We start from the raw sequence: 20,273 nt of genomic DNA, 5'->3' as shown, positions 1-20,273 counted from the left end.
CCTCCAGTGGAGATGTCAGAACCCATACCCCAGGCTAAATGGAGGCCTCCGGAAAGCTGCAGGCACGATAAAGATTACTGTCTGCAGACTGGTGAGCTGAAGCTTCAGAGTATACAGAAAGCTCTTGGAAATCGATCTGAACTGCTAACAATCACACAGGCAAGTTTAAAACACTTTCTGCATTAAATACTTCAGGAAAAACATGAACAACCCCTCTGAGTCCACACATCCTGCCAGCGCATGAGTTTTGATAAAATATCACTTACCCGCCTGCCCGCTGGGCCCGTGCGCTGAGCCGAAGTTCGCACGGGCCCCTCAAAATTGTCGACAATTGCCAAGTTAAGGGCCTTAAGGAGGCCATTAATTAATGGCGGGTGCACGTCCCGCTGCATAGCACACCCGCCGACCTAAATATTGTGATGCCGCGCGCTGACATCGGGACACTCGCGCGACATTTTAAGCGCTGACATACGGGCTCCGTCTCCCGCATGCCAGCCAGAAAATTCTGCCCACAGAGTTATATTTATGATCAGCTTCATTTAGTTCAATGAGTGCAACATGTCCTTGTGAATAACGTGAACATGATGGCCTAGATCTTCCAGTCAGCGGGAACCCTGTGCACATTGCTGCTGCCTGTGAAGTTTCTAATCGATCTGACAATCCTGGCCATTTCTTCTGGGATCTTGCGATCCTGGCTGAAGCAGAACTGGGCAGCACAGTGTCTCCATTGTAAGTCCAGCGAGCGTAGTAGAGTTTGGGAAGGAGAGGACATGCCCCCTTCTTCTGACAGTAGCTACCGTGTTCGGGTAAGTTTTTAAAGGCCCAAGTCCTTTAGTCAATGAGTGTGGATTAGTGAAAGGGTGAGATGGGGGTGAATGGGTGAGTGGGAGAGGTGAGTAATCGGGTTAGGAGTGTGGACAGCGAGGAAGTCGAGGTGTTAGTCAAGTCTGTTCAGGGAGCAGTAGTAGGGTCGGGTGGGGAGGCAGTTAGATGGTTGGGGGGTGATTGGGAGGGTTGATTGTGGTGCTCCGTTGAGTTACCCAGCTGTTAGACATTTCCTGGTTAAGTATCCGGCTAAGTCCCACGTATCTGGCCCAAGACTCTGCCCTGAGTTCAGGATTGGAGACATTTGCGGAGAGTCCCAGTATCAGGGAATCAGCCCATTGGAAGTCTGAACTTCTTGAGTAACTCCCAAGTATCTCTGTGTGTTAGGACTTCCATAAGGTGTTGAAATGCATCTCCTGATGGATGTCCCATCTCTGATGATCTGAACACAGGAAGATTTGGGCCAATGTAAGAATGAAAATGGTAGACTGTTCAAAACCAACATGTCAACTACTTAAACAAATTAACTCCTAACTTCCCTCCAAAATGCTAATTCTCTGAGCCTAGAACAACCTTGCCCTTTCAACTTTCTCTATCAATCTAGACTGACGTTGCAATCATTGATTTTTTTTCTCTGTCTTTGTCTGACCACCTGATAACAACCCAAGGGGACCAGGAGTGTATGAGGAACTTATTGATACTCCTTTGCAGAAACAGTTTAACAAGTTGGTAATTACCTGCAGACATTGGGGAAACAGCATCACATTGAGAGGGGTCATGTTTGGGGCAGATGGATTTTGTGCCACGACCCAATGTTTAAACAATAGTCAGCCTGGGTCAGTAGCCAGTGTATCCAGTTTCTGGCCAATTTCCCTGTCCCAGTGCTGCACTCCCAGCTGACTTATGCCAGGAGGGTGATGCTTGTCCCTGTGGAAATTCAGAAGATCCGTATCTCAGCAGCTATAAAAATCTAACACCTTGTCTCCTGTCTCTCTGTTACAGATTTACACAATAAGAAACACACACTTTATCGGCCAAGCACAGATCACAGTGAACTCGACCTGATTTGTGAAGCTCATTCTGAGTCCACTAAAACTAAATGGACCTGGTCATCACGTTATTTTCAGAATCAAGAGAAAGAAATAGCTTCTGCTTACAAATCTCAGCCCATCGATGTAAACAGGACCTACTTTGGGAATCGTCTGGTCCCCACAGAGACAAATTTTAATGGCAAGAGTTTCAGTGTGAGAATTGTCCCTGTCCTGTTTGAAGATGCTGGAGTTTACACATGTATTTTGGGAAAATATGAAATAGTGACCATTACACTAATCACAGTTAAAGGTAGGAGACAGAATGTTGCTGCTGTTTTCAATGATCAAGTCAATGTTTAAAATCTAAATGATTTTCTTGTTTACACAGTGACATCTGAACCATCTGATGCAGTGACTGAGGGAGACACCGTTACCCTGACCTGCTCTGTCTCTGATGTCACTGAATCAATGAGACTGGTTTGGATCAATAGTGATGGCAAATCTGCTGTAGAGAAAACATTGAAGGAAGAGAAGCAGGAACAGGGTTTGTTACAGCTGATTATTCAGAATGCCGACCGAGACAGAAGGAACTGGACATGTGTTTTGTTTCATCAAAACATTCCAAAGGTTTTAATTCCACATTGCCTGAAGGTTAACAGTAAGTGTCTCAGACTATAATCTTTTTAAGCCGCATCGAAAGTCCTTGCCACTTGCAGATCTTTTCTTCTGAAAACCTCTTATTTTTTATATTCTATTGCACTCCATATCAGTGAAAGTTCACTACATACCTGCAAAAATAAAACTCAAACCACACACTGGAGAGAAACTGAAGGAGACTATTTTTTACAGCTTTGGTGGCCATGACACTTCTATAAGGAATTCTTTCCATGTTAAGTCCCCACTGTCACTAGTTGACAGTAATTTAGCAGATTTACTTGCATCCAGCATTACCGTGTGAGATAATAATAGAAAATGTGACACTTGATATGACTCCAGCACTCATTTGGATCTGACTCATAATCGACCAATGTCACTTCTAGAAGTGGAGGCAAATGGCAGGGATTGGCTGAGGTGAATGATTGCTGAATGCCAGGGTGATTGGTTGTGAACTGATTGGCGGGTGGATGATTGATTGGTTGGCTAAGCACTGATTGGTCTGGGAAATGATTGGATAATTGGCCATGGAATGATTAACTTCCAAATGATTGGTCATGAATGATTAGATAACTGACTGGGGAATGGTTGGTCAAGAAATGATTGGATGATTGGCGAGATATTGATTGGTCAGGATTTGATTGGAAGATTTGCCATCGAATGATTGGATGATTGATGAATACTTGTTGAAGGTTGATTGGATAGGGACTGATTGATAAGTAATGAGTGGACAGGGACTAATAGAAAGGGCCGTGCATCCCACTTGCTGAGGAAAATTTTACTGTCCCCTGAGGGTGAGTTTGCAGAGCATGGGAGACTCATAAAATTTCATGGGTGCCTTTCATGCAGCTTACCTGCCCACATGTGTCCATGGTTTAACAGGCAGCGAGTGAGGCCTTCTGTGGCCCACCCACCCTTGATCCAATTGAAGCCCTTAAGTGGCCAATTAATGGTCTTTTCCCATCCGGTTGCAATTTTCAGCTGGTGGATAGAGGTTGCTGATGGGCAGGAAGCCCTGCCACCCATAAACCCCTGCCCCACTGGTCCTCATCCATGTAACGTCAGATTGGGAAGGGAGCAGAAATAACTCACTTTCTGTTTACTAATTTAAATGTTATAACTCTGGAAGCTCTTGGTTTCCTGTTTTGGAGTAAGTTTGCCTCTGTAGCCCTAAGAATAGCACCATGTATGAAAGATATTGATTTTTTACATGCGCGCAAAGCAGTGACCACATTAGTCAGTGTGTAACTGAGCTGAGAAAATGAGCTAAATGGTGTGAATTTGGAGAGCTTGAAGAATCGCTCATCCAAGATAGAATAATTTACAGAATCGCAAATGACTCTCTGAGAGAATGTCTTTTGAGAGAAGCTGATCTCATGCTAGAGAAAGCAATAAATATCTACAGAGGGGCAGAGACAACAAAACACCAGATTAAACAGAAGGCAGAGATGATAAACCGCACACGGTCAAGCAGTTAGATGCTGTTAAACAGAAACAGCCCCGGGAAAGAACAGATAGACAGTCTGAACGTAAAAAGAACAAAACTGCTGACAAAACATTGAAATGCAACCGATGTGGATCAGAGCATTTACCACGTAGTTGTCCAGCCTACAGAAAGCAGTGTAAGAACTGTGATAAACTCAATCACTTCACTAAGGTGTGTAAATCGAAGAAAGTGCACACGATTGACATAGACACTGAAACTAAGCTTTTCGTTGGTGCAGTAACAACAAATTCCAAAGAAGACAAATGGAAGGTTGATTTAAAAATTGCCAACATGATGGTGAATTTCAAGCTTGTCACAGGTGCACAAGTAAATGTCATTCCCATAAGCCTGTATCATAAGATAAACAAAGAAAAGCAGCTAACTGAAACAAAAGTGAAAAGCTGTCTACTTATACAGGTGAAATAATTGCTGTAAAAGGCAAGTGCACTCTTAAAGTGAGCTACAAAAAACACTCTTAAGCACTTCCATTCATAGTGGTGAAAACTAATGCAAAACCCATTCTTGGAATCAAAGCTCAGTGAAAATGTGAAGCTACTCAAGAGAATAAAGACTGTCACCACTGATGATATCCTGAGTGAGTATAAAGATGTGTTTTCGGGGATTGGCTGCCTAAAAGGAGAACACGTCATCAAGATTGACGAAACTGTGACATCCAAAATACACCTGCCCAGGAAAATACCTGTAATGCTGAGACACCGACTGAAAGCAGAGCTGGACAGAATGGAGAAACTTCACGTCGTCAAGAAAATTGGAGAACTGGCAAAGTGGGTTAATCCAATTGTAATTGTAGAATCAGATGGGAATCTGCGAGTCTGTCAGGATCCCAGAGACCTAAACCAGGCAGTACAAATAGACCATTACCAGCTGCCCACAGTAGAAGAGATCACGTGTAAGCTAGCTGATGCTAAATACTATTCAGCCTTGGATGCGAGTTCAGGCTTCTGGCAGGGCAAGCTGGATGAACGCTGCTCCTATTTCTGTACCATCAACACACCATGTGGGCCATACAGGTTTTTATGCTTACCTTTTGGTATTAATTTAGCTCTGGAGGTGTTCCACAGAACAGTGAAGCAGCTGTTTAAAGGGTTAGAGGGCATGGTAACATTTATTGACAATGTGTTGGTATGGGGAGCCTCATGCGAAGAACACGACCACAGGTTGAAGCAGGTATTGGCCAGAGCTAGAGAAAGGAACCTCAAGTTGAAGAAGGAAAAGTACAAAGTAGGCTTTCATGAAATCAAGTACCTGGGACATGTGTTAACAAGTGAGGGACTGAAGCCGGACCCGAGTAAAATCGAAGCAGCCGTGAACATGCCACCCACAGAATGGAAGAAAGACTTGGGGAGGTTTTTGGGAATGGTGACCTATCTTGGGAAATTCATTCCGAACATGTCAGACCTGACAGCACCTCTCAGAGAACTTCTACAAAATGATGTGGAATGGCCCTGGGAACAAAGTCACCAGGAAGGTTGGACCAGTCTGAAGAGAACACTGACCCAGGCACCAGTGTTAAAGTATTACGATGTCAGTCAGCTGGTCAAGATCTCACTGGACGCTTGAAAGACAGGCCTGGGAGCTGTCCTGTTGCAAAATGAGGCATCAGTGGCATACACTTCAAAGGCAATGACTGAAACACAGCAGCAGTATGCCCAAATAGAGAAAGAAATGCTAGCAATTGTTTTTGGCCTCGAATGTTTCCACCAGTTTGTCTATGGCAAAGACCTGGAGGTAGAGTCTGCCTTTGGAATAAGCCTTTGGAAGCTATGTTTAAAAAGCCCCTGAACTGTGCACCACCAAGAATCCTAAGATTACTAATGTGTCTGCAGCAGTACCAGGTTAGAGTTAAATACTAGCCGGGCAAGGAAATATACATCACAGACACTCTGTCACATGCATACCTATCCACCTCGGAGGGAGAGGATAAAGAAACAGAAGCACAGGTTCACATGCTAATAAAGAACTTACCTGTGGCTGTAACCAAACTGAATGAGACCAGAGAAGTGACCAAGAAAGTTGGCACTCTTCAGCAGATTGTGCAAACTGACTGGCCCACATATTGGAGCGGAGCCCCTTCTCCTGTACAAGGGTACTGGAAATTTTGTGAGGAACTCTATGTAGCAGAAGGAAAACTTTTAAAGGGGGAAAAGATCATAATTCCTGCAACACTTTTTTAAAATTCATTCATGGGATGTGGCTGTCACTAGCTAGGCCAGGGCACTTAAGAGTCGACCTGTGGGTCAAGAGTCACATGTGAGCCAGACCAGATAAGGACAGCAGAAAGGGAAGTAGTGAACCAGATGGGTTTTTACAACAATTGGCAGCAAACAAACAAACAAAGAAACAAAGAAAAGTACAGCACAGGAACAGGCCCTTCGGCCCTCCAAGCCTGCGCCGATCATATTGCCCGTCAACTAAAACAATTTGCACTTCCGGGGTCTGTATCCCTCTATTCCCATCCTATTCATGTATTTGTCAAGCTGCCTCTTAAACACTACTATCGTACCTGCTTCCACCACCTCCTCTGGCAGCGAATTCCAGACACTCACTAACCTCTGCATAAAAAACTTGCCCTGCACGTCTTCTCTATAGTTTTCTCCTCTCACCTTAAATCTATGTCCCCTAGTAATTGACTCTTCCACCCTGGGAAAAAGCTTCTGACTATCTACTCTGTCCATGCCACTCATAATTTTGTAAATTTCTATCAAGTCACCCCTCAATCTCCGTCGCTCTAGTGAGAACAATCTGAGTTTCTCCAACCTCTCCTCATAGCTAATAACCTCCAGACCAGGCAGCATCCTGGTAAACCTCCTCTGCACCCTCTCCAACGCCTCCATATCCTTCTGGTAATGTGGTGACCAGAATTGAACTCAATATTCCAAGTGTGGCCTAACCAAGGTTCTATACAGCTGCAGCATGACTTCCCAGCTTTTATACTCAATACCCCTGCCAATGAAGGCAAGCATGCCATATGCCTTCCTGACTACCTTATTCACCTGCGTTGCCACTTTCAGTGACCTGTGGACCTGTACACCCAGATCCCTCTGCCCGTCAATGCACTTAAGGGTTCTGCGATTTACTGTATAATTCCTGCCTGTACTAGACCTTCCAAAATGCATTACCTCGCATTTGTCCGGATTAAACTCCATCTGCCATTTCTCCGCCCAAGTCTCCAACCGTTCTATATCCCGTTGTATCCTTTGACAATCCTCTTCACTATCTGCAACTCCTCCAACCTTAGTGTCGTTTGCAAACTTACTAATTAGCCCAGTTACATTTTCCTCCAAATCATTTATGTATACTACAAATAGCAAAGGTCCCAGCACTGATTCCTGCGGAACTCCACTAGTCACAGCTCTCCATTCAGAAAAGCACCCTTCCACTGCTACCCTCTGTCTTCTATGACCAAGCCAATTCTGTATCCATCTTGCCAGCTCACTTCTGATCCCGTGCGACTTTACCTTCTGTACCAGTCTGCCATGAGGGACCTTGTCAAAGGCCTTACTGAAATCCATGTATATAACATCCACTGCCCTTCCATCGTCGATCATCCTTGTCACTTCCTCGAAAAACTCGATCAAGTTAGTGAGACACGACCTCCCCTTCACAAAACCATGCTACCTCTCACTAATACACCCATTTGCTTCCAAATGGTAGTAAATCCTGTCACGCAGAATCTTCTCCAATAATTTCCCTACCACTGATGTAAGGCTCACCGGCCTGTAATTTCCCAGATTATCCCTGCTACCCTTCTTAAACAACGGAACAACATTGGCCATTCTCCAGTCCTCTGGGACCTCACTTTTAATTCCAGATTTTTATTGAATTCAAATTTCACCACCCGCCATGGTGGGATTCAAACCCAGGTCCCCAGAGCATTACCCTGGGTCTCTGGAGTATTAGTCCAGTGACAATACCACTATGCCACCACCTCCCCAATAAACTGAGGAAAGAAATGCTGCAGTGCATACATTAAAGCCACCTCGGCATAGAAATGTGCAGGAGAAGACCTTGAGATGTAATGTCTTGGCCTGGAATGGGAGCACAAATTGGGGAAATGGTGAATGCGTGTGCAGTGTGCCAAAAGAACAGTAAGTCACAGCAAAAAGAACCACTTCAACCACAGTGTTCCAGGGAGGCCCTGGCAGAAAATTGGAGTGGACTTGTTCACATTTGACAACAGTGAGTACCTACTAGCGGTAGATTATTACTCAAAGTTTTTTTGAGTCTGTGCTGCTGAGAAATGATAATAAGAGCATCGCTGTAATAAATCATTTAAAGGCAATTTTTGCTCGCCACGACAGACCTTAAGGGCTCAACTCAGATAACGGTCCACAATTCTTAGGCGCTGAGTTTCACAAATATGCCACACTACGTCAGGTCCCAAATATCTATAATCCAACGGAATAGTGGAACCTACTGTGCAGATCTTAAAACATCTGTTGAAAAAGGCAAAGACAGATGGAGGAGACCCCTACCTGGCTCTGCTGGATTTCAGGAATACTACATTAGAGGGCATTGGAACATCTCCAGCACAGCTCCTGATGAGGAGAAGATGAAGAACTAAGCTTCCAACTGTGCCCCTACTGTTATTTCCACAGCCAGTAAGTTACAGCGTGCAAGACCTGCTCAAACTGAGACAGCAGAAGCAGAAACAGTACTTTGCCAAAGGCGCCCGACCTCTGTCTGACCTGAACATGGGAGAGACAGCGAGGATTCAGCATAAAAGAATCTAGAATCCTGCTGTTGTCACAGCGATCACAGGAGAACCGAGGTCTTACATTGTGCAGACTCCAAACAGACAACAGTACAAGAGAAATTGCAAATTTTCTTACGGAAAACAAATGAAATGCAAACCTGTTCTAAACCAAAAGGTGCAGCTGAAGGTCAAAAATCTAGAATGCACAAGTGTAGCAACAGATAACCAGACAAAGCCTGAGGTTCCTGGAAACTATCTAAGGGGTGATAGTAACACAGAGCTGGAGAAAGCCCCTTGTCCTTCAAAATCACCTCTGTCACCATTCAGAACACCCAGTGGAAGAATTTTGAAAAAAACACAGAGAGATGAGAACGAAGACAAAGCAGACTGATCGAAACAGAATGAAAAAGAATAGACGAGAGACTTTGTGTACTTGGGTTGCATAAACGTTTGTATTTTTTTTTAAATAAGGAAATGTCATGATAATAGTTGATTGTGGTAGTGGACCCCAGTATTAGATACAATATGGTGCTCTGCACTTGGAATAGTGTCACCTAACCAGCAATTGGAGGTTAGTGTCATGAAGCTATTAACGTATATAATATTATTGGAAAATATTTTTCTATTAAAAGAGAAGTTTAGTCAGTGGGTGTGTCTTAATTAGATTAAAGTCAGCTGGTCTGGGTGCTTTGATGTGTACTAAGTTTTGATATATAAGAGAGAAAGCATGCATTTGCATTTTTTGAATAGACCATGCAAGAAGTGGGTGAAAACTGACACCTTTCTCGCAGATACCCAGCCATATGTTTATATTACTAATAAAATTGGTGCTATGAAAGAGGTTTTATTGTCAGAAGATACAATAAGAATTTACATTCAATGGGCGGTGGTAGGTATAACTTCAGCAGTTTTTGAGTGTGCAGGGCAGAGGCAATGTGAGATCAAAAGGCAGCTGTGAGCCTCCAACCGTCTCCACAGGAACCAAAGTGAAAAGAACCTCAATTTGAATTTGTAAGATGAAAGTGCTTGTCTGTTAAGTCTATGTATTGCCATTGCCTTAATGAAGGGTAGTTTGGGAATTTGTTAAAAGTCATGATAGTAGTAACTTATAGCCATGTGTATATAGTTTAACCTGTGTAAATTAATAAAATGTTTCATTTAGTTTAATGTAAAACCTTGAGAACTGATGGTCTGATTCCTGAATTTAGAGTTGCATCTCAAACATAACACTGAAAATTATAGGTTATGACAGTTGTTCAAAGTTTCCCTCTGGGATTTTTAAATAACTCAGCTTTACCAACTGCATTGGTCATAACAGTTAGATAGCACATGTTGGAACCTGTCTAGATAGAATTCAGTTACTGCAGATATATGTTTATGTTAAGAAAATGTGTCATCAATAAAGTTAGCTCAGCTACAATGTCAATAGACTGTGTGCATCATTGAAACAAAAAAAAGAAAGAGACCATTTGGCCCATTGTGATCGTGCTGGAATCATATTTGTATCATTTTCCGCTGAACTGAATAATAATAATAATAATAATAATAATAGGAGGCCACTCACATTACAAAGTCTTTGGTTATTTCTTTAAGCTCTTGACTTGTGATCAAAGTCAGAAATAAAAGGGTGAGTTGTTGCTGCTGTATCCCTTCACCCTCCCAGTGGAATGTTCATCCACACTTGCCCTAGCTCCTCCTGCAAGATTAACCTAGATTGTAGATTTGGTTAGAGGAGAATCAGGGTCACAAACACATACCAGCGTCTTCCTGCTCTAGTATGTATTGTAGAGCATTTACTGAGGAAGGATTATCAAGGACCATTGAGTCTTTATTATTATATCATATTATTATTATTATTATATTATTATATATTATGGTCAGGAAGATATGGTACAATTTTTTTTCCTAATTCTCTCTATATTATCTCCCCTTTCCTCTTTTCCTCATGTGTTGTGGTGAATATTGAAACTATGATAGTGTGAACAGTTGATAGTCAGCAGCCCGTTTTAAACACTCTCCATTTTTATTTTGGTCCACTTTTATCTGTCGCACAAAGTCAAGATCTACCTCATTGAATGCAGCTCTGATTCAAATAGTCATTATTCAAGTATAATCTTGTCAATGAGTATTATTCATCTATTGTTAAGCAGGAAGTATCACAGCTGAATCAAATCCTTAAACTTAACAGTCATCTGCACAAAACTCCTTTCCAGAAGCAATCACTGGAATGCAACCAGGAAGTAGAACCCTGTGTGATTTATATTTTCTGCTCTATAACTGATGGGGACTGAGGACAGTTGTGACACTCCAACATTCCTGAGTGAGGTCAGTTAACTTGTATCAGGAATTAAACCTATGATCTACTGGTTTGTATGGTTGGGTGCAAATCAGGCAGAAGGTCATGAGGGGAGCTTAATTTGTTTCTTCTGAGTTAAACTATAAACTAAATGTAAAATCTGTGCTTATTCTTCTGACAGATGCTCACACTTTTCAACATACCAGTGTTGTTATTTTTGCGAGTCTGGCTTTTCTCCTTCTTATTATCCTGGCAGTGGTGCTGAGGATAAAATGCAAAGCTGCAGGTAAGATATGAAAATTGTTGCAACCAATTTCAGCTTTCATACATTCAAGTGAATGTGAATGTGAATGTGGCACATGTTTCAAGAAATTAGGAATGACAATATAAGGTATAATCCCACTTGGATTACTCGCAGCAATCCTCCTATCATCCCTCTGCTTGCTGACCTACTTCGGCTCCTGGTCAAACAACATTTTGATTTTAAACAATTCTCATCCTTGTTTTCAGATCACCATGGCCTTGCCCCTCTCTCTCTCTGTAATCTCCTCCAACCACACAACCCTCTGAGGTATCTGCGCTGCTTTAATTCTTGCCTCTTGTGCATTACCAATTATAATTACTTCTTAAGACATAAGAATAGGAGTGGGCCATTCGGCCCCTCAAGCCTTTTCTGCCATTCAATAAGGTTATGGCTAACCTGCTTGTGTTTCGAATTCTACATTCCCATCTAACCCCGATAACTTTTGATTCACTTGCCGAACAAGAATCTATCTACCTCTGCCTTAAAAACATTCAATGCCCCCGCCTCCACCACCTTCTGAGGCAGAGAACTCCAAAGTTGCACAGCCCTCTGAGAGAAAAAAATTCTCCTCACCTCTGCCCTAAAATGGCGACCTTTAATTTTAAAACAGTGCCCCCTAGTTCTGGACTCACCCAGAAGACAACACATCCTTTCCACGTCCACCTTGTCAAGGCCATTCTGGATCTTGCATACTTCAATCAAATCAACCCTCACTCTTCTCAGCTCCAGTGGAAACTAGCCCAGTCTGTTCAACCTTCCCTCATACGGCAACCCACTCATTCTAGGTATCAATCTAGTAAACTTTAAACATCTCCAACACAGCTATATCACCATTGGTTGCTGTGCTTTCAGTTGTTTAGGCCCCGAGCTCTGGAATTCCCTCCCTGCACCTCTCTGTCTCTACCTCACTTTCCCCTTTTATGACATTTCTTAAGACTCTCTATGACCAAGCTATTGGGCATCTAACTTAATGGATGGAATTTAAAGCCTTCCCCTGAGACGGGATTGTGGTGGTGGAAGTATTTAATTGGGCAGCAAGGTGGTCGATGGGATCTCCACCACCTTCCTGCCTCTGCTAAATAATTTTGGGACAGGAAAGCCCGAGGATGGCCTTCCTGCTATGCGCCAATTGAAGCCCTTAAGTGGCAATTAATGGCATTCACCCAGCTGCAGATGGAGGACTCACCATGCAGGAAGATCAAAAATCAAACCCTTTTGGGTTGTTAGTGCGAGGCCGGGGAGGTCTCTTATTGTTGGGCACTTAGTGCTGGATCAAGGGACCTGCGGTATCCAGAAGTTGGGGGCCCATTGAGAGCCAACCCCTGCCCTTGCTGTTGAACACCCTCCCCTGCAACCCCCACACTGAGACCGCCCCCCCACTCCCTCTGTGCCTGGGTCCCTGTGCAATCCTGGGCTTCGGGTGGGTGCATTACCAGCAGCAGCCACCCCTCCCCCAGTGTCACTGCAGAGCAATGCAAAGCCTCCAGTCTCTAATTAACTGACAGGCGGGATTTCCACTCCAGGTCCTTGATCCAGGGGATGGCCCACCGCTGCACAGTTAGGTGTCTGGTCGGCACGTAATTCACCGGGGCTTGCCAAAAGCAGGCAATGCGGGTCTCTCACCGGCTCACCAGCTAGAGGGTGAGATCCCTGTTGCCTATAATAAAAACTGCCCAATATCTCCTTTTGTAGCTTGGTGTCATACTTTATTTTATAATGTTCCTGTGAAGCATCTTGGGGTATTTCATTAACATTCAAGGCGTTAAATTAATATAGGTTGTTGTTGATGTGGGATTATATAAACAGATGAGTTTGTGTCTCTGTCCTTATTCACTCATGGGATGTGGGCATCACTGGCAAGGCCAGCATTTATTGGCCATCCCTAATGGCACTTGAGAATCACAGAATCACAGAAAGTGATGCTGAGCTTCCATCTTCAACCCTTGCAGTCCATCTGGTGCAAGTACGTGACTAGTGCTGTTAGCAAGGGAGGCGCAAGATTTTGACCCAGCAACAGGGAAGAAATGGTGCCATATTTCCAAGTCAGGATGGTGTGTGCCTTGGAAGAGAACTTGCAGGCGGTGGTGTTTCCATTCACCTGTTGCCGTCTTCTTTGGTAGAGGTCCCAGGTTTAGTTAGGCACTGACAAAGAAACTTTAGCCATTTGCTGCAGTGCATCTTGTACATTGTAGACACTGTTGCCGTGGTGCACTGAGAGTGGAGGGAGCAGACATTTTAGGTGGTAGATGGGGCACCAACCTGATGGGCTGCTTTGTCTTGGATGGTGTTGAGCTTCTTGAATGTTGTCCGAGCTGAAATCATCCAGGCAAGTGGGGAGAATCCCATCACACTCCTGGCTTGTGCCTCGTAGATGGTGGACAGGTTAGGAGAGTCAGGAGATGAGTTACTCGCCACAGAATTCCCAGCCTCTGACCTGTTCTAGTTGCCACAGTATTTTATATAGATGGTCCAATTAAGCTTCTGTACTGAGGTCTGGAGCCCAGTTTCTGATAGCACTGTCAATAAAACCTTTCATCGCTTTGCAGATGATTGAAAGTAAAATAATGAGTGGTAATTTTCAGGATTAAGTTTGTACTGCTTTTGTGGCCAGGGCACAGCTGGGCAATTTTCCACATTGTTGGTTAGATGCAGGGTATTGTAGCTGTACTGCAAAAGCTTGGCTTAAGGTGTGACTAGTCCTGGAGAACAAGTCTTCAGTACTACACCGGAATGTTGTCAGGACCCATAACCTTTGTTGTATCCAGTGCATTCAGTTATTGCTTGATATTACTTGAAGTCAATTGAATTGTCTGAAGACTGGCATCTGTAATGTTGGGGGCATCAGGATGAGGCCGTGATGGATCATCCACTTGGTTGAAGATGATGGCAAATTCTTCAGCCTTGTCTTTTGCACTGAGGTGCTTGTCTTCCCCATCATTGAGGATGGGGATGCTTGTTGAGCCACCTTCTTCAGTTAATTGTCTGATTGTCAATCACCATTCATGTGGTAGGACTGGGGAGATTTGATCTGATCCATTGCTTACGACAGAGCGTATCTCAGTATACTGCATGCTATTTCCGCTGTTTGACATGCACGCAGCCAGTTTGATCAGTAGTGTTGTAGCTTCACCTTGTTGGCAACACATTGTTAGGTATGCCTGGTGCTGCTCCAGGCATGCTCTCCTGCATTCTTCAATGAACTGCGGTTGGTCCCCTGGTTTGATGGTAATGGGAGAGTGAGGGATCTGCCAGGCCATGAGGTTACATATTGAGGTTGGATATAATTCTCTTGCTGCTGATGGCCCACAGTGCCTCACAGATGTCCTGTTTCCAGCTGCTGGATCTACTCTGAATATATCACATTCATCGTAACACAATGGAGGGTATCTTCAATGTGAAGAGGGGATTTCATCTTCACAAGGACTGCGTGCTGGTCACTCCTACCAACATGGTCATGGACAGATGAATCTGCAACAGGTTTTTCCATCCTGTTGGGTCTCTTGCTCCCTGTCACAGACCAAGTCTGGCAGATATTTCCTTCAGGAGTCAGCCAGTTTGATCAGCAGTGGAGCTTCCAAACCACTTTTGGTGACAGACATTGAAGTGCCCATCCAGAGTACATTCTATGCTCTTGCCACCCTCGGTGATTCTTACAAGTGGCATTCAGTTGGGAGGTATACTGATTCATTAGTTGAACGAATGTGGTAATCAGTAAGAGATTTCCTTGTCCATGTTTAACCTGATACCATGAAACTTCATGGGTCTGATGTCAAAGTTGAGGCATCCAAGGCCACACCCTCCTGACTGAATGCCACTGTGCCGCCACCTCTGGTGGGGCTGTCCTTTGGTGGTGGAAAAATCTGGAATGTTGGCTGGAAGACATGATTCAGCGAGTATGACTATGTCAGGCTATTACTTGACTGGTCATTGGTAGAGATCCTCAGATCCAAGTGAGGTGAAGTTTGCAGGGACAATTGGACAGGATGTGCTTTTTGTTTCTGGTGCCTAGATCAATGCTGGGTGGCCTGACTAGTTTGATCTTTATTTGATTTTCCTGCAACTGTTTGATACAAATGAGTGGTTTGCTCGGCCATGGGACAGTCGAGAGTCACCCACATTGCTGTGTTCCTGGAGACAAAGACTAGGACTGAATAAGGACAGAAAATTTCCTCTCCTGAAAGACATTCATGAACATGTAGGGGTTTTACAATTGGTAGTCCCATGATCACTATTACAGAATCTAGCTTTTTACTCCAGATTTGTTAATTAAATTTAAATTCCTCTTGCTGCCATGGACTGATTCGAACGCAAGTTTCCAGACCATTAGCCTACACTTCGAGATTACTCACCTCACAATGTCGCCACTATGCTACCATTCTCATAGCCTATAACTCCATTACAGCAGTATCACACTACATCCAGGGTGGTAGAAGGAGATCTGGATGGACTATTTGGATTTTTTATCCATTAGCTTCATAGTCATTTTTATTGATGACAACTCCTTATATCCAGATTTATTTGGTCAACTGTATTCAAATACTGAAACTGCCATGGTGGGACTTCAACTTGAATTTTATGGATTATTAGTCCAAGATTCAGGGTTATGGTTCATAATTACAGTATTATGTCCTCAAGATGTCCTATCGTACTTGACAACCAATCAATTACTTTTGAAGTGTAGTTACCCTTGTTATTAAGGCACATAGAGAGTTCATTGAATGAATGAAGATGCAGAACAGTAAATGTGCTGAATCATCAGCGAGTCTGTTTGTTGTTACTGTGTTTGATGGAGAAACCTTGTCTAGGACGCTGTATGAAACCAGTGAGACACCCAAGTGAACGAGCAGTGTCATAGTTTAATATCTTATCCACTTCTGAAATTGCAGTACCTGCACAGAATAGCACTGACATGTTAGCCTGGATTATGTGCTCATGTCCCAGAGTGGGGCTTGTGCCAAGTCAAATATCACCAGGTCTGGATCTGGTATTTGCAGAGATATCTATTATATCTTGTCACAATGTTTGTCATACCTGGTCTCCTGGTCCATTTTGAAACAGAGTTTACTGATTAGAATGTATGACATTTATAAGGAAAGCTGACTGTGGGTTAATAGGTGACCTCTATATAAACAGGTTTGGAAAGTCAAAGACCAAAAGCTCTGCAACCAGGGGAAAATACAGAAGATGCATCTCAGCTTTATTCAAGTCTTCATGAAATTCAGCAAATGCAAGGTGACATTTCAACCGTTCAAGTAAGAATTTTACAAGTGCTGTGCTCTGTTTGTTCATGGCAATTATGTAACCCCGTTTGTATTTTTCAATTACACTTAAAAAACACAGCAATTTGCACTTTTATTCTGTCACATCCAAATATCAGGTTGAATGCAAATGCAATTAATTGTAACCATCCTAATCAGTTCCCAATTTTACTGTTAGGTCTTCACTGCTGAATCTTGTAATCCAGGTACTTTCTAAACCTTAGTTTGTAGGGCACTGTGGTGTATAGACTACTCAAATTTTCCAATTAAAAGCTCTTCTGAAAGAATAGCTGTATTTTGAGTCCTTAACCCTTCCCCTCGATGTGTGGCTGTACATTTCCTTTGATACCACCCGATAACCATTAAATGCCTCCAACACTTGCCACACTTACTCTAGTGTTTCTAAAACCACTTGTCACAACTAGCACCAGTGATTCGGTGCAGCGTGACAATCCTTTTTAAACAATATTGTTTTTATTTCTGAGGGATTGATTCCACTTTCCAAATGATTTAAGTATGTCTCATTAGCCATCGAGCGGTTTTGTAGAAATACCTGACACAACTTCATTAAGAATCTAGGCCAGAATTTTCACGTTGGCGTGTGGGGGCAGGCTGCGCATGCCGATACTTAAAATGATGCGCGGTGATGTCGGGTATGCGTCCCAACGTCACCGTGCATCATTCCGATCTTTCGATCGGTGGATGCACGCCAAACTGTCAAAGGCCTGTTTAGGCCATTAGGAGACTAATTGAGACAATTGGCAGGGATGCCCATCCAACCTTAAGGCTGGCGGGCAGTCGAAGAGCCCAAACAGCCTTTGTGTTTTTCATCCACAGGCGGGATGAAGGTTCCTGAGGGTTTTATTAAATAAAGAAATATTTTTTACGCATTTCATAAACATGTCCTAGCTCATGTGACACTGTCACATCAGGGGACATGTCTAAATAATTTTAATCTTTAATTATTTTAAACTTTTAATTTGAGCTTGATCTCCCCGAGAGAGCTCCGTGCCTCGGTGAGATCGCTGCGCTTTTTCACGTGCATGTGCGAAAGTGCGCAGGCCCCGACTTTCCCTCCTCCTCCCGCCCGCAAAGGTAGCGCTGAGCGCTACCAGTTACACGTCACGCTTGGCGGGCTTTAATTGGCCCGCCCACGTAAAATGGCAGCGCGCAGCTGATCGCGGGCGGCGATCGGCTCCGTGCCCGCCTGCACCCACTCCCGACCGCCCCCCTCGACAGGCAGAAGATTATGCCCCAGGTCATTCTCATGTTCTAATCAGAAACATCTTATTTTCCAGGTGATAACGAGACTGCGATGCCTGAGACGAGTAGATTCGATGTATATGCAGTTGTCAGTAGAAAGGCAGAAAAAGACAGTAAGTAACTGAATCATATGATGGCTCCATCTGTGTGGGTATTGTTAAAATAGAGACTGACAAATTTTATTGTGTTAAATTTTGCTTCTAGTTTAATACTTTGAGTGGGAAGCACTTCAGATCTGCAATGGTAAATACTGAGAAATTTAAGACTCTTTAATAATATAATACTGGTCTGCTCAATACTGGCAGGGCTCAAGCACAATACAGAAACATATTTATTCAGCCATCCTGGTCATTGTATGTATCACAGGTTTACAATAGGAATGGCTGTTTGAAATTACATAGAACATAAAGCACAGAAAGAGACCATTCGGCCTAACATGGTTGGTTAAAGCAGCAGTTAATCACCGACTGGGATATTTTAATTACCTACTTGACAGCTCCAAGGAGGGTGGAAAGCTAGTTCAGTGCTTGGACCATTGCTGTTCATAATTTATATTAATGATTTAGACATTACAAACACAAACAATTTCTAAATTTGTGGACTATACCAAATTAGTCAGGGGAGGGAGTGATATTCAATACAGAGGAGGACTGCAGTAAATGACAAGACGACATTAATAAACTTAAAGAATGGGCATATAATTGACAAATAATTTTCAACTTAAATAATGAGAGGTTTTATATTTTGGTAAGAATAATTAGGTTACAAATTACTTGGAACATAATGGGATAGAGAGGCAAAACCCACCGTGTGAAGCCTAGAAATGGGCTGGATGTTGTCAGGATCCCAACTCGACATCACTTGTTAGGATTTAACTCACACCCGCCTCTCCTTTCCCGTTAAAACTCACCCCCCACCCACCGACCCACCCACCCCCCCAACATGTATCTACTCTGTCAAAACCGATTACAATTTTAAAGCAATCTACATCCCCCCATGCCTGACACCAGCCCACACCCCCAACCCACACCAGCTGCACCTCAACCGTCTTATTTCAAGATGCCTGTTGCCTTCCTGCCAACCATTGAATTTTCACAAGTTATAGGCCTCTTCCTTTGATCTAATACAAACTTTAACGTCTTTTGTTAACCAAAATTATACCACTCTTTTCTGTGCTGTTTTGTGTGTTAAAGTAGTGCATATTTGAAAATTATTTATTAATTATTTAAATTGATTGTTTGCCATCATATAGTTTGATGCACTTTCCTCATCTACATTAGCCAACATGCTAATCATATCTACGTATTTTGCTTTTTAAGATTTAAGACCCTAGTTGTGGACTTAACTAAATCATTTTCAAACTCAATATAAAATGTTATCATTCTAAGTTCACTTTAAAAGAAATTCACAACTTGTTTTGGGATGTGTTCAGGCACCACATATAAAGATGCAAATTCTATATTTCTGTCTTATTCTGTGCAGATACAGAGAGAGAAGATATTCATTATGGATCTATTGATTTTCAGAAAAAAGCAACAGGTAGTGAAACTTAACGTTGCAATTTTTTCTCATGATTTCATTTTTGTGTTCTTCAAGGTGAGGATGTTACTGCTGGGTAATAAACCTTATTTAGCCTGAATTACCTTGAGGCACCTGATGTCAACATCAAGCAGTCCGAGGGTAAAGCTCCTCATACTCGACCACTTCAAAGTGCTGAGTAGCTGTGGTTCAGTGGGGAACACTCTTTTCTCTGAGTCAGAGGGTTGAGGGTTCAAATACCACTCTAGAGACTTGAGCACAAAATCTAGGCTGACACATCAATGCAGTACTGAGGCAGTGCTGTATTATTGGAAGTGCCGTCTTTCAGAAGAGATTTTAAACCGAGGCCCTGTATGCTCTCCCTGGTGGACACTAAAAAAAAAGCCATAGCACAATTTATTGAATAAAGGGGTGATTTCCTGATTATCTTGGGAAATGTTTTTCGCTCAACTAACACCACTGAGAAACAGATGATCTGGTTATTATCTTATTGCTGTTTGTGGAAGTCTGTTGCACACAAATTGGCTGCAGTGTTTCCTGCATTAAAACATGCAGCACACTTCAAAAGTAGCCCAATGCAACAAGACCTGGGCAACATTAGGCCTTGGGCTGAGAAGGTGCAAGTAACATTTGTGCTGCACAAGTGCCAGATAATAACCATCTCCAGCAAGAGAGAACCCAACCACCTTCCCTTGACAATCAATGGCCTTACCATTGCTGAATCCCCCACTATCAACATCAACATCCAGAAACTGAGCTGGACCTGTAATATGAATACTATGCTTACAAGAACAGGTCAGAGGGTGGGAATTCTGTGGCGAGTAACTCACTTCCTGACTCCCCAAAGCCTGCCCACAATCTACAAGGCACTTGTCAGAAGTGTGATGGAGTACTCTCCAT

General features: G+C 43.1%; 1 protein-coding gene across 2 annotated transcripts in view; it reads left to right on the top strand.

Annotated features, from left to right (window-relative positions):
- LOC144686004 (uncharacterized) overlaps positions 1-20,273 on the top strand; it is a 93,458-nt gene that overhangs the window by 53,076 nt on the left and 20,109 nt on the right. Inside the window, exons 9-14 of one of the 2 annotated variants that reach the window (XM_078551120.1) lie at positions 1,828-2,166; positions 2,245-2,514; positions 11,191-11,295; positions 16,447-16,545; positions 17,870-17,947; positions 19,317-19,373. In XM_078551120.1, coding sequence (XP_078407246.1) covers positions 1,828-2,166; positions 2,245-2,514; positions 11,191-11,295; positions 16,447-16,545; positions 17,870-17,947; positions 19,317-19,373 — 948 coding nt within the window. The remainder of the gene's footprint in view (positions 1-1,827; positions 2,167-2,244; positions 2,515-11,190; positions 11,296-16,446; positions 16,546-17,869; positions 17,948-19,316; positions 19,374-20,273) is intronic. The other variant, XM_078551121.1, reaches the window with a different exon arrangement.

Source organism: Cetorhinus maximus, chromosome 10 (assembly GCF_964194155.1).
Source record: "Cetorhinus maximus chromosome 10, sCetMax3.hap1.1, whole genome shotgun sequence".
NCBI lineage: Eukaryota > Metazoa > Chordata > Chondrichthyes > Lamniformes > Cetorhinidae > Cetorhinus > Cetorhinus maximus.
The sequence above is the reverse complement of the archived record's forward strand: the minus strand, read 5'-3'. Positions and strand labels throughout refer to the sequence as shown.